At 38.2% G+C, this 23120-nt stretch overlaps 1 protein-coding gene across 1 annotated transcript in view; it reads right to left on the bottom strand.

The window, feature by feature from the left end:
- Nucleotides 1-23120, bottom strand: part of CFAP299 (cilia and flagella associated protein 299) — a 696770-nt gene that overhangs the window by 416091 nt on the left and 257559 nt on the right. Inside the window, exon 3 of the mRNA XM_055588903.1 lies at nucleotides 13627-13717. Coding sequence (XP_055444878.1) covers nucleotides 13627-13717 — 91 coding nt within the window. The remainder of the gene's footprint in view (nucleotides 1-13626; nucleotides 13718-23120) is intronic.

Raw genomic sequence — 23120 nt, 5'->3', positions numbered from 1 at the left:
CTAAGGTGCCATCATCTTAGTTTTCTGAATGCTGAGTTTTAAGCCAACTTTTTCACTCTCCTCTTTCACTTTCATCAAGAGGCTCTTTAGTTCTTCTTCGCTTTCTGCCATAAGGGTGGTGTCGTCTGTCTATCTGAGGTTACTGATATTTCTCCTGGCAATCTTGATTCCAGCTTGTGCTTCTTCCAGCCTGGGATTTCGCATGATGTACTCTGCATATAAGTTAAAAAAGCAAGGTGACAACATATAGTCTTGACTTACTCCTTTCTTGATTTGGAACCAGTCTGTTGTTCCATGTCTAGTTCTAACTGTTACTTCTTGACCTGCATACAGATTACTCAGGAGACAAGTCAGGTGGTCTGGTATTCCCATCTCTTTAATAATTTTCCAGTTTGTTGTGATCCACCTGGCTTCCCAGATGGCACTAATGATAAAGAACTTGCCTGTCAATGTAGGAGACACAAGAGACGTGGGTTCAATCCCTGCGTCAGGAAGATTCCCCTGGAATAGGAAATGGCAACCTGCTCCCAGTATCTTGCCTGGAATATTCCATGGACAGAGCAGCCTGACGGGCTATAATCCATGGGATCACAGATTCAGACATGAGTATTGACGGCACATACACAAACACACACACACCCACAACATGTACTAAAGATTAGAACACAGTATAATTTTATTCTAGAAGTATCTCAGTTATATGAAAATTATGATCCCCATAGGGTAGGTGGGTAAACTCAGATTGTAAAGTTGAAGAACTTAGTGTATAATAAGTAGGAAATCCCAGAATCAAACTCAGATGAATATGGCTCCATAATCTCTACTCTTTAGAATTTCTCACTGCCTCTGTATCATACTTTTATCCAGGAAATAAAAAATTAAAGATCTATTTGACTATACATTTTTTATTGACATAGAAGTTGATGTGCATTCTGTTTTCCAAACATTGATGTAATTTGTTTAAAATGAAGGTAAAACTGTATGAGTCATATAATTTCCATAGGGTTTATTAGTGGACAAGCATGGATTCAATTAAAAAGGAAATAAACATCTGTATAATACCTTCATTTTCCTGAAAGGGAACATTTTATAGAAGTTGGAAAACAGCAAGGAGGGAAAAGATCATGTCAGCACAATGTTTCTGGTCATATACAACGCAATCTTATGTTTCATAGAGATTTCAACACAGGAAATGGGTATATTAGGAACTGCCTAATTCATAGGTTTTCCTGAGCCACATACAGTAGTTTCTTTGAATGACTCTGAAGGAAAATCTGTAAGTAGTGCTTTTATACCAGCTTCAATAATGCATATTTCAAAGCCCAAACGGGTCAGCCATGTAACTGTTTACACAGTCAACATTCAGTGGGAAAATAAGTGTCAACAGGATCCACTTCCCCAACCAAGAACAGCGTGTGACCCTCCATTTCAATCCTCATCAGTCTCTGATCAGGAAAGGACTATTTTAGTGGAATCAATAAATGCTGGAGTCTTTGTTTACTACCATCTCAAAAAATAACAACTCCTGTCACCCACCCCTACCCTGCCAGGTCACTAACTTAAAAGAGTTACATAATCCTATTACATTAGAAACCCTGCAGGGACAGCCTGTCCTTTTTGTCTTTGGAAAATAGCAAATATTATGCAAGTAGCAAAGCTTGCACACAGCAGAAAACTAATGAAATGGACTGTGGTTTCCTATAACATTAAAAAATCTATAATATAAAGGCTTTTAGAAAATATTCTGACTGCTATAATATCTTGCCAATGACTGACAATCTTTAGATTTCTAATAAAATCTGCAAGTATCTATGGTCTCAAGGAACCCTCTCTACAATATTTTCTAAAGAAAGATTCAAAACTGTTCAATACTTACCTTAGAAACTTAACAAAAGTATTTCATACTTTCTAAAATTTCTATTTTATTTACAATTTTAGCTCTAGCAATGTTATAATTTACCAGAAAAATCACATTATTTACTAAATTATTATCATGTATCATGCAGTGTAGACTTCCCTGGTGGCTCAGATGGTAAAGCGTCTGCCTACAGTGCGGAAGACCCGGGTTCAATCCCTGGATTGGGAAGATCTCCTGGAGAAGGAAATGGCAACCCACTCCAGTATTCTTGCCTGGAAAATCCCATGGACGGAGGCTACAGTCCATGGGGTCACAAAGAGTCGGACATGACTGGGTGACTTCACTTCACTTTATCATGCACTGTGCCAAATGTTTAACCTATATTTTCTTTTCAGTGCTCAATCAGTATTAAGATGTGTGCTAAGTCACTCCAGTTGCATCCGACTCTGTGCGACCCTAAGGACTGAAGCCCACCAGGCTCCTCTCCATGGGATTCCCCAGGCAAGTGGAGTTTTGGATTGCCATTTCCTTCTCCAGGGGATCTTCCCAACCCAGGGATCAAACCTGAGTCTCTTACATTTCCTGCATTGGCAGGAGGGGTGTTTACCACTAGTGCCACCTGGGAGGCCCCGATATTAAGATGAGGGTACTCTTAATAGTCCTTTGGCAAATGTTAATACTAGGTAAGTGGTAAACTGGGAACTTTAGACCTCTAAAGCCAGGATCACACTCCTCTTCCCATTAATAAAATTATCATCAGCTGCTTATATATGCCATCGCATTCTCCAAAGAGAAATGCATGAATAGTATTCAAAGCTCCCTCTCACCATTTCCTTATCAAAACAAAGTTATCTCCTGAATTACTCCAATCCATCTTTTTCTCACTATTCGTTTTGTCGTTTCTTTATTCTAGTCTTTTATTATCTATCTGTAACGTCACAATGACCTCCCCGTCCTATCCCTACAGACATATACTTATCTTACGTACTGACCCTGCTGTACCCTTAAGTACACATCTGATCACACAGACCATTTGTGACTAAATTCTTTCAGGGATACCCATCACCTCCAGGACATTATCCACACTACTGAGCACAGCACAGTGGAGTCCTCAGACCTCTTTGGCTTCCTTGCCATCTCCCCCACATTTATCTGAGACATATACACAAGGTAGAGATGACCAGGTTTGGTCACCAACTGGATGTGATACCTGGGGAATGGAAGAGGAACAGAAATTTGGTTTAGGAGGAGATTAAATGAAGTATTTTGAGGTATAGCAAAATGTGGAGATAAACATTGGAATACAGTCCAAGAATTCTTCTTCTCCAGATCTCTACTTAATACCTAAACAATGTCTTTCATCAAATATGTATGTCCAAAATCAGAGCCATGATCTCTGTGCCCCATTCACAATCTTAGAGTGTCCCATGTCCCAAAGAGTAGTAGCACCTTCTATCCAACTGTGAAGGCCAACATCCATGGCCACTCCCTTTGTCTCAGTCCCCTCCTTAGCAATATCCACTTACCAATTTCTGCCCAGTTTACCTTCTAAATAACTCTCAAATCTTCTTTATCTTCCCTGTCATCTTCCTGGTCCAGGCTACCATCTCATCTTCTCTTATTAGCTCTTGAAATGCATTTATCGTATTGCAAAAATTAAAGCAACTGCTTTATGCTTTCTATCATTTATTCTCTATATTGAAAACACACTGATCTTTTTTTGTCTGAAAATCTGATCGTATCATTTCTCAACCCACTTAAACGCAATCAAAACTTTTTGTGTTTTTCATTCATATCAATAGCACTTATCACACTTTCAATTTTGCTTTATCTGTATGTTTACTGGATCATACATTTTATTTTTCAAGCAGCTCTAAACTCCTTAAGGCACTTGCCATCCACTGCCTCCCCCAGAAGCTGATACAAGGCCTTCTAAAGAACAAGTTGTCACCATTTAATAAATAATTGAATAAATTAATAAATAGAAGGAAGCAAACAGAGGTAAGCCTCTTTTTAGGTAGCAAGAAGCATAGAGTAGTGAGTTCATGGGTCTGGGTGATTCACCAAGGGGAAATGTATATAATGAAAAAAATGGAGCTCAAACTGAGATATACAGTAGTCAGTCCAAGAAAGAGACTGAGATCAAAAATCAGAAGACAGTTGGGAAACTATACAATAATCATGTCATAGATACCAAGATAGGAGAGAAAAAAGATTTATCAACTACATAAATACCTCAAGGCAATTTAGGAAGAAATTATCATCTCAGCATAATCCATTTTACCTCTTCACTCTGTTGTTTATCTAGTCTTTTCTTTACTGTGGTTGTTGTTTAGTTGCTAACTCATGTTTGACTCTTTGCAACACAGACACAGCTGAGCAACTGAACAACAACAACATATGTTTACACAATGTGTTCAGCTTTCTGAGAACTTTTTATGTCCACCAGCATCACTATGATTTGCTTCTGATCTGAGTTTCGGGCCATCTAGAACCAGACCTGTTTAATGTGCTTTTCTAAGCACTTGTTATATTCTTAATAAATGCCTCATTGTGGGGACAGTGTTAAACACTTCATAGATGGAGCAATCAGAAAATTACACCTTCTCAGGAAACAATAAATCTGCTTACAAATGAGAAGAAAATGGTTAGCTATTTTAGTCTTCAAAGAAGTTTTAAATCTGAAATTTATGAGGTATGAGGTAGAAATGTTTTCTTATATGAACAGCTTGCATTTAAAATATAATTAAATACTCTGTTACTAGGAAAAAATACTCATGATACCTGACATTTGAAGTACTTCAAAATTATTTCAAACATTTTCTGTACATGAATTACACATAAGGCTCAATGCTTTGTCTAAACAACATGCAGCATCATAGTAATTTAAAATGGAGTATTTTGGAAAAGATGTAAAATAATGTGTGCTTATGCATACATATCTACATATATATATATACTTATACATGGTGTTTGTATATGTTTATATACTAAAGCTGAAACTCCAGTACTTTGGCCACCTCATGCAAAGACTTGACTCATTGGAAAAGACTCTGATGCTGGGAGGGATTGGGGGCAGGAGGAGAAGGGGACAACAGAGGATGAGATGGCTGGATGGCATCACTGACTCGATGGACATGAGTCTGAGTGTACTCCGGGAGTTGGTGATGGACAGGGAGGCCTGGCGTGCTGCGATCCATGGGGTCATAAAGAGTCGGACACAACTAAGCGACTGAACTGAACTGAACTGATATAGATATATACATATTCAGATACTATACATACATAGTATTTTGCAAGCATTATATACAACATTTATATACAACATTCATAGGTAACTATGAAATAATACTAATTCTTGAATTCAACTGAGTTACCTCTGGCTTATCACATTTCATTTGGAGAAGGCAATGGCACCCCACTCCAGTACTCTTGCCTGGAAAATCCCATGGACCGAGGAGCCTGGTAGGCTGGAGTCCATGGGGTCACGAAGAGTTAGGACAGGACTGAGCGACTTGACTTTCACTTTTCACTTTCATGCATTGGAGAAGGAAATGGCAACCCACTCCAGTGTTCTTGCCTGGAGAATCCCAGGGACGGGGTAGCCTGGTGGGCTGCTGTCTATGGGGTCGCACAGAGTCAGACACGACTCTGTCTATCACATTTCTTTTAAAAGGAACTTATAGAAATAATATCTATGTCTAAAACATCTGAACCACTGAAACCTTTAAAGGAAGTACATTTTCAAGAAATTTTAGTCTTTAAATAGCAGCTCTATAAACTTTTAATTTTCATAAAACCCTATTCTCTCCCAGGGCATAGCCCAAGACTACATCCCCAGGCAGCAGCTTTGTGGGGACTGTATAAATGTGTATAATAAGCAAATAACCTTATAACTTACACATTGAAAATATTAGGTGGGGGCTCCTGGGGATGAAGGACTGAGAGGAGGCCTGCTTTTTCTAAATTCCAGGCTCTATAACAGTGTCAACTCAAAGCATAAAAAAAACTAATAAATCACATTTGCAATTAGTTGACCAGAGGGAGAAAGAGGACACTCAGAAAAAGATCCAATTACACTAAATAGCATTTGAAACCTGGGATCACCAAACTTAAAAATATACTCAAAAGTTATGAGTGTGGGAAAGTAAATCCCATCTTCTTCTTATTTCCTAGCTACATTTAAAGAAAATTACCTGGGAAAATCGCTGCAAAATTAGAGCTTCAAATCTTATTAGGCCATGCAGGTCAAGTATGCCAGTTCTAAAACTATATCATAACATTTTTACTATTTACTTTCAATAAGACGAAACAAAAAGAGTAGCAAATGTGCCCCTGAAATGAAGTTCTCCATGTATTTTTGTATCTATGCATTATGCAGAGAAATCTCAATGCTCAGGAAATAGTCATTTCCCTTGGAGAGTTCAGACCTCATAAAATTCACATATAATTTCTGCTGACAGCAAATTAATATAGATTCAAATCTCATGAATATTGTATATTTTATAGGATTACTTTTTTAAAGCATATCCATTTAGTAAATGGCTTTTAAGTAAGCTTATGATCTTAATATTGATAATTAGATCTTTCTAAAACATACTGTATTCTGTTGTAAATAGTTTGCTCTAAAACAATTTGGAGTCTTCATTAAGACAAGACTAGATACAGAAAATTAAGCCTTAAATGCTGCCCTTGATACAATGACATGCATTCTGCTGATTATAATAGTATCACAAATTCAAAGGTCCAAACAAGTGACCATATGTTATTTTCAGAGTCAGCAACGAGTCTAAAAAAGATGCTAGTTTCCAAATCAATGACAGCCTACCAAACATTAAATGACTCAAAAAAGTTAAATTTAGGATGTTTTTCTAAGGGGGGGGGAAAAAAAACAAACCTATACTGATGTAATTAAAGGTCATTTAGCAGCAATGTCAAAAAAAAAAATAAACTCCCAGAAGAGTTATCTCATTTTCCCAAATCCAAATTCACCAGTCTACCTAATACATAGACCTATAGATTCCTTTTTCCCTCCTGTGAGTGGCCTTTTCCTCTCTCAAAGGCAAGCCCTTTCCTTGTGTTCTGAATCCCATTCCTCCAGCAAAGATCCCCTCTGTCCTCTACAGCATCAACACTCCTCTCTCTATGGGTCATTCCCATTGACATAAACTTGGTTAATAAACACTTTGGCCACCTGATGTGAAGAGCTGGCTCGTTGGAAAAGACCCGATGCTGGGAAATATTGAAGGCAAAAGGACAAGGGGACAACAGAGGATGAGATGGTTGGATGGCATCACAGACTCAATGGACATGAGTTTGAGCAATCTCTGGCAGATGGTGAAGGACAGGGAAGCCTGGCGTGCTGCAATCCATGGGGCGGCAAAGAGTCAGGTACAACTTAGTGACTGAACTACAACAATGATCCATCTTAAAGCATAATAAAATAAATTTCCTGGACTCTTGACCCTGTACCAGTTATCAATCAATATCTAAGTGATACTTCACTGCAGAAATCCTCAAAAACAGTTGATCTTCCTTATCTTCACCTATACAACTTTTTCTTTACTTACTCTAAGGAGACACTTAACCACAGTCTTCCACTGAAACTGCCCTTGCCAGTACAATCCATGATATTTACCTACCCAAAACAACAGCAAATATTTTATCTGTTGAATTGATGGGTTTTTCATGGATTGAATTCTGTCCCCCTCAAAATATATGTTAAGATCTTAACCTCTAGTACCTGTGAAGACAACCTTATTTGGAAATAGGTTTTTTTGTAGGCATAATGGAATTAATATTAAGTCATATTCAGGGTAGGGGGTTGCTAATCCCATATGACTGGTGCCTCTATGAGAACAGAAAACCCAAACACAGGTTCACAAGGAGAAATGTCTTGTGATGACAGCAGCAGAGATCAAAGTGATGTCTCTACAAACCAACCGAAGTAAACCAGTGTGCCGGGAGCCGGCGTGAGGAGCTCCGCCCGTGGCAAAGGTCATGAGGAAGGAGGCTCGGCGAACGCAAAGGCGGGATCGAGCCTCAGGAGCCCCTCTGGAAATTCTCGAGCATCTACCCCCAAAACCAGAGTCTGCCTACTTTCTGCTTTGTGCTCTTACCTACACCTCTGACTTTACGGGGGGGCTGTCCCCCACTACCTCTCTCTGAAAAAAGAGTTAACTTACAGCTCCAGGTAATAAAGTTCCTGGGTGTGATAGTGTTTCAACCTACAAACTCCTTTGGAAGAACTCTAGCCTGCCTGAATAGGTTTTTCCGGCCACATGTGATTGCTCAGAACCTCCCAACTGTGAGAGGCATGAGCTGTTCTAAACTGTCTAAATACAGATTCCTTTGAGCAGTTAAAGAAGCGCACATACTACACAACTAGAGAAAGCCTCCATGAAGCAACAAAGAGCCCATGTGTTGCAACAAAGACCCATCAAGGCCAAAAATAAAATAAATATTAAAAAAAAGAAACTTTTGTGCTTCAAAACATATCATCAAGAAAATGAAAAGGAAACCCACAAAATGGGGAAATCATATATCCAAGTTGCAAATCATATAGCCAATGGTCTATTAACCAGAATATATAAAGTACTCTTACAACTCGATAACAAAAAGACAACCCAATTTAAAAATGTGCAAAGAATTTTAATAGATATTTCTCGAAACAAGATCTACAAATAGCCATAAAGTACATGAATAGAGGCTCAACATCATTAGTCACAAGAGAAATGCAAACCAAAACTACAATGAGATACTACTTCACAGTCACTATGATGATTATAATAAAAATATAGTAACAAGTGTTGAGGATTTGGACAAACTGGAACTTCATATATTTCTAGTGGGAATGTAAAATGGTATGTTTACTTTGGAAAAAAAAAACTTGAAGAAGACTTTAATTTACTGATATGAAACTATATCCAATGCAGTTCACAAGTCAAGTGAAAACAAGTAAGGAGTATATTGTAGTAGATGCAGTATGCCTCTGGGAATGTTTTCTGGGTGGCCGGAAGACAGGGGTAATATGAAAGACAAGGGTAGTATTTAAGAGATAACTTTATACCCTTTTTTACACTTCAAATTCTGAACTATGTGAATTAGTATCTATTAAAAATTTATACTTTAAAAAGAAAAAAATAAAAATAAAAATAAATAAAAGATTGATTAGAAATCGTATTGGTGAAGGGTTTTTCACTTGTTGGGCTAATGCTTGCTGCTAAGTTTCCATATCCCTTACCTGCTGTGTCCCTGGCAGTGTATTGATTAATATAATTGGTGGAAGTAGTAGCTTTAATGTTTGTAACTGTGGACCCTTGAGTTAATTCTTTTTCTTGTTGTAGCCCACCACACCTTTGCCCTATAGGAATGCAACTTTATCTAATGCTTTTGGAGGGTGGAGCCTGACTAATCACCTTTAGAGAAAAATAAGTTTTCTGAAGAAAGGGTCTTAAAATGTTAACAGGCCTCCGGGCCAGAAGATAATGCAAATCACCTAAACTTTTGCATATGATAAGTTTGCAGGAAGAAAGCCTGGCTTACTGCATGACTCTACCCCTTCCCCCATTATCCTCCATGCATAACTTAAGGTATAAAAACTACTTTGGAAAATAAAGTGCAGGCCTTGTTCACCAAAGCTTGGTCTCCCCATGTTGTTGTTTCTCTCACCTTCTACCTGAATTATTCAGCCTCTTTTCTCCACTGAATTTCCTCACTGAGCTATCCTTATTTAACCACTCTTTATATCTTTAATTAACATTTAAATAAGCTGTTGTTTCCTGATCGCGGATGCCGTCTCCCCTTCGAATTCCCTGGATCCACGGGGCTGGACCCCGGCACCAATGATTGTCAGCAACACCAGAAACTGAGAAAGGAATGGAACAGATTCTTCCCTAGACCCTTCAGAATGTTTCTGCTGACACTGTGATTTCAGACTTCTAGCCTTCAGAACTGTGAGAGAACAAATTTCTGTTGTTTTAAGCCGCTTGGGTTATGGTAATTTCCTATGGCAGCCCTGGGAAATTGATACATCCTCTTATGTAGCCTCTCTCAGCAGCAATTGCCATGGTGAGCATTCTTTCCTTGGAGTTTTTTTTTAATTTTTCTTTTCACAGCATGGCTCTCACCTGATTTTTCTCCTACGTGCTATTTCTCAGCTTCCTTAGCTACTTCTTCGACACATTTCAGATCTCTATATGTTGGAGTGTCTTAAAAATCTGTCATAGAACCTCACTCTTTTTACCCATACTCTCTTCCTGGTTAACTTAACTTTTGCAAGTTCATGATTTTACATACCATTTAGATGTTGTAAAGAATCTGCCTGCAATGGTGGAGACCTGAGTTGGATCCCTGCGTTGGGAAGATCTCCTGGAGAAGGAAATGGCAACCCACTCCAGTATTCTAGCCTGGGAAATCTCATGAACAGAGGAGGCTGGCAGGTCACAGTCAATGGGGTCTCAAAGAGTCAGACACGACTGAGTGACTAATATTAGATGTTGATAACCTTCAGATTTATATGCAAGCCAAGACTTCTCACAATTTCCAAACCAATATATGTAAATGACCAATCCAATTCTCCATTTGGGCATCTAATAGGCATCACAAAATTAATGTAGCCAAAATAGAACTATTTCATTATTGATTCCTGAAATAAGTTCCCCAGCCACACAAAATGCCACCATCATCCCCACCTGTTCAAATGATACACCTAGAAGGCATCCTAATTTCCTCTTTCTTTAAGATTTTACATCCAATCCATCACTGAGTCTTGTCTGCTTTGCCTCTAAAACATGGACACGATTCAGTTGAGATGAACTTCCCTCTATCTCAACTACAACCATCCTGTTTTAAGAGCTTCTTCTTTTGCTGATTGACTAGAAGAGCTCCCTAACTTATCTGCTTGCTTCTGCTTGACTTCTTCCCCATATTATCCTACTGTACACAGCAGTGGTGAAGTCAATCTAAAGTGGAAGCCAGATCATGTCACTTCTCTACTTAACATCATCCATCCATTGACTTCCTATCACAGTAATAAAAGAATAAATATAAACATTAAAAAAGAATAAAATAAAAATTCCTTATAATCTGTATGGTCCAGCTTCTGACCTTTTCTCTGACCTCATCTGTCTTTATAATCTCCTTCAATAACTGCCTTCCAATCATTTCAGTTTTCTTATCATCTCTTGATTATGCCATGATTGCTGTTATCTCGGGAGACTTTAATACACGTTCCTTCTTAATGGGATGTATTGCACCCTCTCAAATATTTATCTCTTTGGGATGTCTTACTCTTCACATTCCACGACTACCTTCCTCATTTCATTCCAGTCTCAACAGATGTAACCTCCTTAAAGTGATTTTCCTATACACAGTAGCTAAAGCATCCAACTACTGTCTATTCAATCTCTATATCTGATATTCTAATTCTGTACTCTTCATAGCACTCATCCAATGTTGAAATTAACTGTTCCATTTTTGTTTTACTCACCTAGAAGGCAATGGCACCCCACTCCAGTACTCTTGCCTGGACAATCCCATGGGCAGAGGAGCCTGGTAGGCTGCAATCCATGGGGTCGCTAAGAGTCGGACACGACTGAGCGACTTCACTTTCACTTTTCACTTTCATGCATTGGAGAAGGAAATGGCAACCCACTCCAGTGTTCTTGCCTGGAGAATCTCAGGGACGGGGGAGCCTGGTGGGCTGCCGTCTGTGGGCTCGCACAGAGTCGGACACAACTGAAGTGACTTAGCATAGCATAGCATTCTCTATCTCATGCTCCAAAATACAAATGCTTTAAGGTCACAGATTCGTCAGTGTCCCAGTGTCCCAGAGACTAAAACAGTTCCAGGCTTGAGCAGGTGCATAAGAAGCATGAGATTGGAAAATAGATCAGAGGCAGCCAAGAAAATGATAACAGGTGTTATCATTTAAGAGGCTGTTATAGTAATATATTTAAGATGTGATGGGGGTTTGACTCTAGATAAATGCTATTTGAGATGGTGAAAAGTGATGTAATTTGACATATTTAGAAGAACTTAGTAGCTCATTCCGGAGAAGGCAAAGGCACTCCACTCCAGTACTCTTGCCTGGAAAATCCCATGGACAGAGAGGCCTGGTGGGCTGCAGTCCATGGGGTTGCGAACAGTCAGACATGACTGAACGACTTTACTTTCACTTTTCACTTTCATGCATTGGAGAAGGAAATGGCAACCCACTCCAGTGTTCTTGCCTGGAGAATCTCAGCGACGGGGGAGCCTGGTGGGCTGCCATCTATGGGGTCGCACAGAGTTGGACACGCCTGAGGCGACTTAGCAGCAGCAGCAGTAGCTCAAGTCAACATGGGTGAGAAAGAATTAAGAGTTTATTATAACTGACATACTTCTGATTGAGTAAATAAGTGAATGATGCTGTTATTCATTGTTAAAGGAAATACCAATGGGATAGAAAGGTTAAAAAGGCATTTTTGAGAGGCATTAGACCATTTCGGAACAAAACATGGGCCTCGGGTCTCTAAAGCTGTTTGTGTTTTTTGGTGCTACTGCCTAACCATGGGCCATTTTTCAACCCTGAGAAACCTGACTTCTGTCCTTACTATGGATAGAATTTGTTCTTGTCAAGTATTTTTTAAAGTAAATGTTTCCAAGCACAACAGATCCTTTTCCAGACCTATCCTGCTTGATCACTGATGATCATTTGCTTTTTCTTGAAGATCCTTACCATGGATTACTATGACACCACATTTTTCTACCTGTCTTCCTCCTTTCTAGCTGCTCTTTCCAAAAAGAGTCAGATAAATTCCAACTTTTCTGCTGTGATTTACAAAATCCCCCAAGTCTAGTGTCCACCCATATTTCCAACCTCACCTCTTTTAAATTTCACTCAGCCCACTTCCACCAAGAAACTTCCCCTGATTTCAAGTCCAGGATCATTCTATACAATTACCTAACCAAAGAAGTGATATTTTTCCTTTCTGAGGTACACTGAGTATTTTATCTGCATGTGACATCTTCAAGTGACATGATAAAAAAATACGACTTTTTTAATTGAGAAAACTTAGGTAAAAATAGACACTCTTATAACATATTTTCCTGTTGCTCTAAAATTTGCATCCTGCTACTTCTGATTCTTTTCCTGTAAGTCACTCATTACAGTTTCAGCATGAATATTTGTCTATTTTTACATACAGAAGACTGTTATCACCAGTATTATATTAGTAAAACATGAAAGTAAATATTCCAAATAATATTAGCGATTTTAAATATCTGATTTAGCACAAGTTTTAGTAAAGCAAAAGCATATCCTCCTTGGATGACTCAAAATCATCTTTCTCCATTATGTGGTTTCTAACACACCTCCCAACGTAGGACTATAGGGAAGACTCTATCTTCTAGAGACAGCATAAAATCAGGTATGCAGTGGGAAAACCTTCAAGATGAGTGTTAAGAGATGGGGCTGAAAAGAAGCAGGAATTTCAACATAGCAGTAGCACAAAGTTGGAGATGACAACCAGTCTGCCACATATAGGCATTTTCTCCACAACAAATATGCAGAATGATACTAATATTTTTCACCATGTAGCTACTTCTACAGATATAAACTGACATAATTTTTCCACATATATTCCAATAATAAAGAGCTCTATTATATCCCTAATGAACTACCTTTCAGAGACAGTATTTAAAATTATATTATTAACTAACTAGATATTATATGCGAATGTGCCTTTAAGGTATACATTTTTAATCTCTGAATGAAATGTACTCACGCTCACTTTTCCACTGCGATTGTCTTCTTCTCTCACTGCCAAAGCTTTCAGAAAATTATCATGTAGGTCTTTACCAGCACTTGTTAGTGTCCTAAGAAAAAAAAAAAGGCAGATCCAGTTATAATATATTAGCTAAACAAATATATTGAAAATAATCTGGGTACAAAAAAACAGCCTTCTTTATTTCAAGTGACAATTCCTTCAACAGGAAAACTACATATAAACAGTATACACAATTCACAATCATTATAAATCATACATAGTTATAATAAACTATCAGATTCTTAAATTTAATTTCATATAGTTTTAGAGTCTTTATTTTAAAATAATTGGAATCAAGATTATAAATAATATCAATACTCATGCCAGATACAGTTAATTGCACTTACATGTCCATTTTATTCTTTTTATCATGTCATGGAATTTGAAACTATGTACTCTCCTCACTACCCACAATAATTTAAAATGGACTGTAATTTAAGCACAATTATTTAATATAATAAAAGTAAAATATTAGCCACTTAGGCCAATTCAGTTACTGGAATAGAACACTATTTTAACTCTATGAGTGGAGATACTCAAGGCAAGACAGGAAACTAGGTTCTCTTTGTCAAATAAAAAAAAGTATTAAGAATACAAGAGAGAAATGACTTTCTCTGGAAATAAATTTTAAAGGAAATTTATCACAATGATCTTGATCAACCAACACTGAACCACAAAATAAAGAGTGAGTTCAAAAGTAATTACAAAATAATAATCCTTTCTTTATTTGGCAATATTCTATATATTCAACAAACATTTCTACTGTGTGTCTATTATGCACCAGGAACTATACTAAGAAAAAATTAATGAGATATGACTCCTGCTCTCAAGTTGCCTGTGGTCTCATAGAAGTCAGTAGATACAGAAACATTATAATATCATACTGTGTGATAAGTATAATAATAGAGATACGGATGGATTTTGAGTTCATAAGAGAAATATCCTAGGTAGTCGAAGAAAAGTCAACTTAGTCTTAAGCTTTAAAGCTATCATTGAACTAAACATTAAAAGATGAGACAGCATTAGCCAGTTGGAGGGTGGGGGCAGTGGAAGAGGCAAAGAGTTATGAGTAATTACAAAGGAATTCAAGAATAGAGATGAAAATCTGCCAGGTACCCTTGAAAGTGGAAGTTAGTTGCTCAGTCATGTCTGACTCTGTGACTCTGTGGACCGTAGCCTCCCAGGCCCCTCTGTCCACAGAATTCTCCAGGCAAGAATACTGGAGTGGGTTACCATTTTGTTCTCCAAGGGATCTTCCTAACCCAGGGATCGAACCCAATCTCCCACATTGCAGGTAGACTCTTTACTGTCTGAGCCACCAGGAAAGCATTGAGTAATTATTAAAAAATTAATTGGGTAATCATTATCCTTGGGTAATTTTTTTAAAAATCAGAGAGTAAGTACAGGAAGTGAGGGAGAAACCATATAAAATTAACAAAAGCTAACATTTTTATAGACACACTGTTGTAAATATTTAGTAAATGTCACTCAGCTAATTTAGAGCAGATCTATTTTCAAACCCCAGAAGTGTGGTTCTAAAACTCATTCTCATAACCAACAGGCCATGCTGCCTTTCCAGGAAGTCCTTATATGCTACACTAAGGAGCCTGAACCTTGTCTTCTAGGACATGTTGAACCACAGGGTCATATGCAAGGAAATACGATGGTCAATGTTGTATTTTAGTTATAGCATCCAGTGGTTGTGATAAATATAACCTGGAGGAGAAGCACACTGGAAATATTAATTAGAGAGCTTTGGTAAGAGATAATGAAGACGTGACTTAAAGCAGCAGTGGTAAGAATAAGAAGAGGTAGATTTGGGAAATACTTAATAGGGAAATAGACCTGGGATTTCTTTTTCTAAAAAGTTGAAGAGAGATTATTACCAGGTTTCTTTAAATCAATATGGGCATATACAACATGTAACCTAATGATTATTTTGTTGAACAATACATGCAACTTATTAAACTAATCATAACTTGTCAGCTTCTTCTTTACTAGTTTTATACGCCTTGGCTTATAGGATCAGTGGACTTCCCAGGTGATGCTAGTGGTCAAGATCTCACCTGCCAATGCAGGGTATGTAAGAGAGGTGGGTTCGATCCCTGGGTTGGGAAAAGCCCCTGGAGGAGAGCATGGCAATCCACTCCAATATTCTTGCCTGGAGAATCCCATGAATAAAGGAGCCTGGTGGGCTATAGTGCATGGGGTCACAGTCAGACACGACTGAAGTGACTTAGGATGCACACACGCATAGTATCAATATCAACTAACAATCAAAACACCTGTGTGTTCATGCTCAGTCTCTCAGTCATGTTTAATGCTTTGCAACCTGATGGACTGTACCCCACCAGGCTTCTCTGTCCATGGAATTTTCCAGGCAAGAATACTGGAGTGGGTTGCCATTTTCTATTCCAGAGGATCTTCCCAATCCAGTGATCAAATCCATGTCTCCTAAATCTCCTGCATTAGCAGGTAAATTCTTTACCACTGGGCCACCAGACATCTAACTATACATAAAAATAACTACTAATTGGTACTAATGGAGAGAATCATATGTTTGAGAAATTTCTCAATCTGTTGCTCTATTTAAAAGTAAGTCTTCCATATTATAATACACCTATGTACTTCTGACATTAAATCTCCAAAATATCAAATTTATTTTGTCAGAAGCTTGCCCAGAGAGAAGTATTGCTTCTCCAATGCTCACAAAATAATCTTCTCTTCACTTCATCACTTTCTACCTAATTTCCTACTTATGATAGGAAATATTTAAAACCACAATGAGTTAGAAATTATCTGTGAAGTCTGAACAGAAAATTAGTTTTACAAATGTTTCAGTCAGGACTGGTTAGCTTATACTGTGGTAACAAATACCCCCAAATCTCTGTGGTTTAAAATTACAAATGATTGTTTCTCAAAAAGCTGTGCATCCACAGCAGGTTGACTGTGGCTCTTCACCTTGGATGGATGTACTGGGAGGCTCCTGAAAATAACCTCTATTTGAGACATCTTTGTTACTGTGCAGAGGGAACACCATCACTTGCTGGCTCTTAGAACATCTGCCTGTAAGAGACTCATGTCACTTCCACTCTATTTCATTGGAGACAGCAAGTGCCATGCCTGAAATCAACAGAATGGAAAAGGATAATCCTGCCTACGGAAAAGTAGTAAATATTTGTAAACAGTATCCCATGTACCCATTGCCTTCAACAGCATAACCAAAGATGAGTACATAGCTCAGTAAACAAGAGCAATAAAGAAAAGAATTTCTGAGCAAAATTTAAAGGTACAGAAAATGTGTTCATGCAGTTGATTGCATTTTAACAAAATAAAGACACTTTTGGACAGTATGATCACTAAACTTAGCTCCACAGAAGAATATCTTTCCACAGACCCACAGAACATCTAAAAACTATGGTTGAAGAAATGAGATAGACTTCGGTCTGTGTTCTTCTGTGATAGCTATAGACACTTATTGATTTTGCCTTCCTGACAACCTTCGCATTTTTTGAAAACAGAACCCTAATTTTTATTTGGAGGGCTTCCCAGGTGTCACTAGTGGTAAAAGAATCTGCCTGCCAATGTTGGAGATGTAAGAGACGTGGGTTTGATCCCTGGATCGAGTCCCCTGGAGAAGGGAGTGGCACTCTACTGAGTATTTTTGCCTGGAAAATTCCATGAGCAGAGGAGCCTGGCGGGCTACTGTCCATGGGTCACAAAGAGTCAAGACACAACTGAGTGGCTGAGCACACATACACTTTTTATTTGGAAAATGGTCCCTCTCACATTCTTTGCTCTGGTGACACAGTAAATGGTACCCACTCACTCACAGCTCTTACCTCCCAAAGCTCAGCTGATGACTATGCCTCAGACTTAGCCAATGTCACGTCACCTTATGGGAATGCATATCATAAAGAGAGAGATCCAAGGTTGTGAAGAAACTGGAGTTGTATTAAGCTGAATTAAGCTGTCCTTAATTCCTACTAGATAGCCTCATCATTCAACTTTTTCCTCAAATCTACAATAATCAGTGTCCCTCCAGTAACCCCCTTTTTGATTTAGTTCATTGGAATTGGTTTCTATTGTTCACAAACAAAACCTATAATTGATATGATGGCTATCCAGTTAAGATACCGCAGAGCAACAAATACTGTTTGATTCCACTTGTACAAGATACCTAGAATAGTCAAGTTAATAGAATCCGGAAGTGCAATAGTAGATGACAGGATCAAGGGGTCAGAGGGGAGGGAGGGGGAATGGGGAGTTAGTGTTTAATGAGGACAGAGTTTCAGTTTAGCAAGGTGAAAAATTTGGGAAATGATGAGTGGTGAGAGCTACACAGCAATAGGAATGCACATAGTGCCACTGAACCATACAGTCAAATATAGTCAAAATAGGATGTTTCATATTATATGAATTTTACCACAATAAAAAAAAAATTTTTTTAAGTTACTTTAGGGGGAGGTCCAAAGATGGTGCAGGAATAAGATGCGGAGACCACTTTCTCCCCAGCAAATTCATCAAGAGATCGTTTGAATGCTGAGCAACTGCCACAAAACAACTTCTGAACACTGGCGGAGGACACCAGGCACCCAGAAAGGCAGCCCTTTCCTACCAGGAGGTAGGACAAAATGTAAAAGACAAAAAGAGAGACAAAGAGTTAGGGACAGAGACCCATGCTGGGGAGGGAGTCGTGAAGGAGGAGAAGTTTCCAAACAGCAGGACCCCCTCTCACTGGCAGGTCTGTGGGGAGTCTGGGAATCTCAGAGGGCAACATAACCAGGAGAAAAAAAAAAAACAATACTGCAGCAGTCCTAAAGATTTCTGTACAGTAAGTCTACTCCCCACTTTTCCTATCCCCAAACACACCTTATTTTGTTGTAAATCCTTATAACATTACAGATAAAGTCCAATCAGATTACCAATCTCGACCTTAAACATCCAAAGTAACCATCATTATCATTTTGCACACAGCCTTCAGTTTTTTCAGTTGTTTATGCATATACTCATGTACCCATAAAAGTATATATTGTATCAATATCATTTTGTGAGTGGTTCATTTTATTACATATTTTGCAACTTACTGTTTTACTGAATTGTTATTGTTCCTAGGAATAGACGTTTATGCAAGTGTCAAGGAAGATCAAATTTATTCCCAGGTTTATCAGACATGAAAAATCTCTGGAATATAAGACTAAATAAAAAGAGTTTATAATTGGTTTCAGTCACTGTCACTTTGGGGTTTTCAATTATTTTTAACTAAGTGTTAACTTCTCAGTCATGTCCAACTCTTTGTGACCCCATGGACTATAGCTCTCCAAGGCTCTTTTGTCCATGGAGTTCTCCAGGCAAGAATACTGGGGTGGGTAGCCATTTCCTTCTCCAGGGGATCTTCCTGACACAAGTCTCCTGCATTGCAGGTAGATTCTTTACCATCTGAGCCACCAGGGAACCCCTATTTCTAACTAAACTTAATCTAAACTGATACTTTCACCATATGAAATGCTCACTCTTTCAACAAAGATATTGTTGTGGGATTGGCTTGATGATCAAATTAGACTTTAACCTAATCTGTAATATACTGAAGATACCCCAGGAGACTGCACAATTTATCTAATTAAAATGAATTGCTTTTTAAATAGTCAAAATGTTAAGTATTTAAAATGGAAACATGAGATAATGGAAATCAAACTGAAATATAAGACAGGACATCAGTCTTTAATTCTTACTCACTTACCAACTGATTAGTCCAAGTCATCAAGTTTTTCTGAACCTGGGTTTCATGATGAGTTGAATAATCTCTAAGTAGCCTAGCAGCTGTGTGTGTTAGTTGCTCAGTTGTGTCCAACTCTTTGCAACCCCATGGACTGTAGCTCATGAGATTCCTCTGTCCATGAGATTCTCCAGGCAAGAATACTAGAGTGGGTAGCCGTTCCCTTCTCCAGGGGATCTTCCCAACCCAAGGATCAAACCCTGGTCTCCTACATTGCAGGCAGATTCTTTACCATCTGAGCCACCAGGGAAGCCTTAAACTTTTAATTTAAAATGATCATACTCCATCATCAAGCACCAAACATCATTTATTTATAATCAGTTTAAGAAATGTGACTGCCACACTGACAATACATGAAGACAATATTGTTCCTTTTTAATATTATTCAAGTCTTACATACACAGACTTAACATCATTTCTTATAACCTCTATGAGGAAGATAATAGTATTTTTGTTATCTAAACTAGGAACAGAGAGGATACAGTCTAAAAGCCCTAAGCTATTTGCAGCAGGGTAAAAAAAAGTTATATAAATAATCAATTATTATAACATGTTACATCTGAGAACCTGAAACTTCTCAGCAAGAAGAAATACTGGGAAAGAAAGGTAATACAGAGTGTGTGGTAAGGAATTCTTAAATCTTTAACATGATTTACTCTTACTTAACTAGATTTATTTAACAGTCAGTGACCTGAGAAACCTTGCTTAAATAAATATTACAAAAGGAGTCACTTCCTTAAGAAGTGAAGTATTTCTGTTACAAAATCTGAGGGTTATAAGTTTTCAAAAGGCAAACACTCCATCTATGTTGTTTACACTCCACCACACTTTCAAAATAGGGTAAAAGTCATATGTATGAGTTAATTTTTACCAACCTTATTTAATCATTAGCTAAATGTATTTATATAATTCTACATGAATGACTCTAAATATATTCTTAATCCTCAAAAATTAAGCTACTGGTTTTATGATTTAATTATGTTGTTTAAATAACCCACATTCACATTTCATATTTCTAGAATTTATATCCAGCTCATTAGTACTTGTTTGAAAATGTGTTTTAATTTAACCTCTCTGTACCTCAGTTTGTTTAAAAGGATGTTTTGTATATTCGGTTTGGAAACATTAAGTGCAGAGTAAAGTAAAAAATAGTAAATGGGTAAAATATTTATTATAAAAACTCTATAATATTATCTTCTTTAGACACAAGCACACTAATTTATGAAAGAGCAGTTTTTCATGAGTAGCTTTATTTCCCATGATAAGTTTACTGAGAAAATGATTTGTAAGTATGTGTATTTGTACGGTCTCAAATAATTTAACTTTGATTTTTTAAAGGCCAAAATAGAAAAAAAGTTGTTGGCAAACTTGATTAAAAAATACATAATTTCAATTAAAACAATGTGTGAATTTTTAGATAATTCATTTGCGTGTTTCAGTAGGAAATGTTTTTATAGTACTTTAACATAGTCTTTTACTTTGTCAGGGAGAGATGATTCTGTACTTTTCCAGGACAACACGATACATTTTGCTTTAGTCCTTTGCATAAATTAGGAGAAGAAAAATCTTACTTTCCCCTAAATAAAGTGTTTTATAACTATCTTTTAATTGGTAAACCCTCACTTTCCTTTCCTCAATGTATCATTGTATATTTGCAGGGGATCTTCCCCACCCAGGGGTCGAACCCACATCTCCTGCATTACAGGCAGATTCTTTACCATCTGAGCCACCAGGGAAGCCCAATAGTCAGCTCAGACTGCCATAACAAAATACTATGGAATTTACCATACCATAGACTGGGTGGCTTCAATAACAGAAATTTATCAAGTTCTGTACATCAGAAGTCTGAAGTTGGGGTACCAGCATGTTCTGTACCTGGGGAGCACTTCCTTTAGCCTGCACCTGGCTGCCTTCTCATTGGGTCCCCCCACAGCAGAGAGAGAACAAGAGCAAATTCTCTGGTGTCTCTTCTTATGTGAACACTAAACCAATCACGAATGCTCAGCCATCAGAATCTCCTCTAAACCTAATTACCTCTCAAAGGTCAGCCCCCAAATACCATCCCACTGGGGATTAGGGTTTCAACATATGACTTGGTAGGGTCAAGTGGGGTGGATGGGGTACACAATTCTATTTATAACATGGTTTTTTCCTCTCTTCAGAATTCATTTCCCACCTTTTTTCTTGCAATATTCTGTCTTGCTTGTCTTATCACTTCTTTGGTACAACTTGGAGCTATTTCAGATTTTCTTTTATCCTATGGAGAATGTTAGCAAGTTTTACCTCTTGAGAGAGCAACCCCACGTCCAAGGAGCAGTGGCTGTGCGGGCGCAGGAGGGCCAAGAGGAGCCACTCCACGTTCAAGGTCAGGAGGAACAGCAGTGAGGAGATACCCCTCGTCCAAGGTAAGAGAACCCAAGTAAGACAGTAAGTGTTGCAAGAGGGCATCAGAGGGCAGACACACTGAAACCATAATCACAGAAAACTAGTCAATCTAATCACAGGGACCACAGCCTGGTAAACCAATGAAACTAAGCCATGTCCTGTGGGGCCACACAAGACGGGCCGGTCATGGTGGAGAGGTTTGACAGAATGTGGTCCACTGGAGAAGGGAATGGCAAATCACGTCAGTATTCTTGCCTTGAGAACCCCATGAACAGTATGAAAAGGCAAAATGATAGGATACTGAAAGAGGAACTCCCCAGGTCGGTAGGTGCCCAATATGCTACTGGAGATCAGTGGAGAAATAACTCCAGAAAGAATGAAGGGATGGAGCCAAAGCAAAAACAATACCCAGCTGTGGATGTGACTGGTGATAAAAGCAAGGTCTGATGCTGTAAAGAGCAATATTGCATAGGAACCTGGAATGTTAGGTCCATGAATCAAAGCAAATTGGAAGAGGTCAAACAGGACATGGAAAGAGTGAACGTTGACATTCTAGGAATCAGAGAACTAAAATAGACTGAAATGGGTGACTTTAACTCAGATGACCATTATATCTACTCCTGCGGGCAGGAATCCCTCAGAAGAAATGGAGTAGCCATCATGGTCAACAAAAGAGTCCAAAATGCAGTACTTGGATGCAATCTCAAAAACAACAGAATGATCTCTGTTCATTTCCAAGGCAAACCATTCAATCACAGTAATCCAAAACTATGCCCCAACCAGTAATGCTGAAGAAGCTGAAGTTGAACAGTTCTATGAAGACTTACAAGACCTTTTAGAACTAACACCCAAAAAAAGATGTCCTTTTCATTATAGGGGACTGGAATGCAAACGAAGGAAGTCAAGAAACACCTGGAGTAACAGGCAAATCTGGCCTTGGAATACGGAATGAAGCAGGGCAAAGGCTAATAGAATTTTGCCAAGAGAAAGCACTGGTCATAGCAAACACCCTCTTCCAAGAACACAAGAGAAGACTCTACACATGGGCATCACCAGATGGTCAACACCGAAATCAGATTGATTATATTCTTTGCAGCCAAAGATGGAGAAGCTCTATACAGTCAGCAAAAACAAGACCGGGAGCTGACTGTGGCTCAGATCATGAATTCCTTATTGTCAAATTCAGACTTAAATTGAAGAAAGTAGGGAAAAATCACTAGACCATTCAGGTATGGCCTAAATCAAATCCCTTGTGATTATATAGTGGAAGTGAGAAATAGATTTAAGGGAC

This window comes from Bubalus kerabau, chromosome 7 (assembly GCF_029407905.1).
Source record: "Bubalus kerabau isolate K-KA32 ecotype Philippines breed swamp buffalo chromosome 7, PCC_UOA_SB_1v2, whole genome shotgun sequence".
Taxonomy (NCBI): Eukaryota; Metazoa; Chordata; class Mammalia; order Artiodactyla; family Bovidae; genus Bubalus; species Bubalus kerabau.
This window is presented reverse-complemented; position numbering and strand designations above follow the sequence as displayed.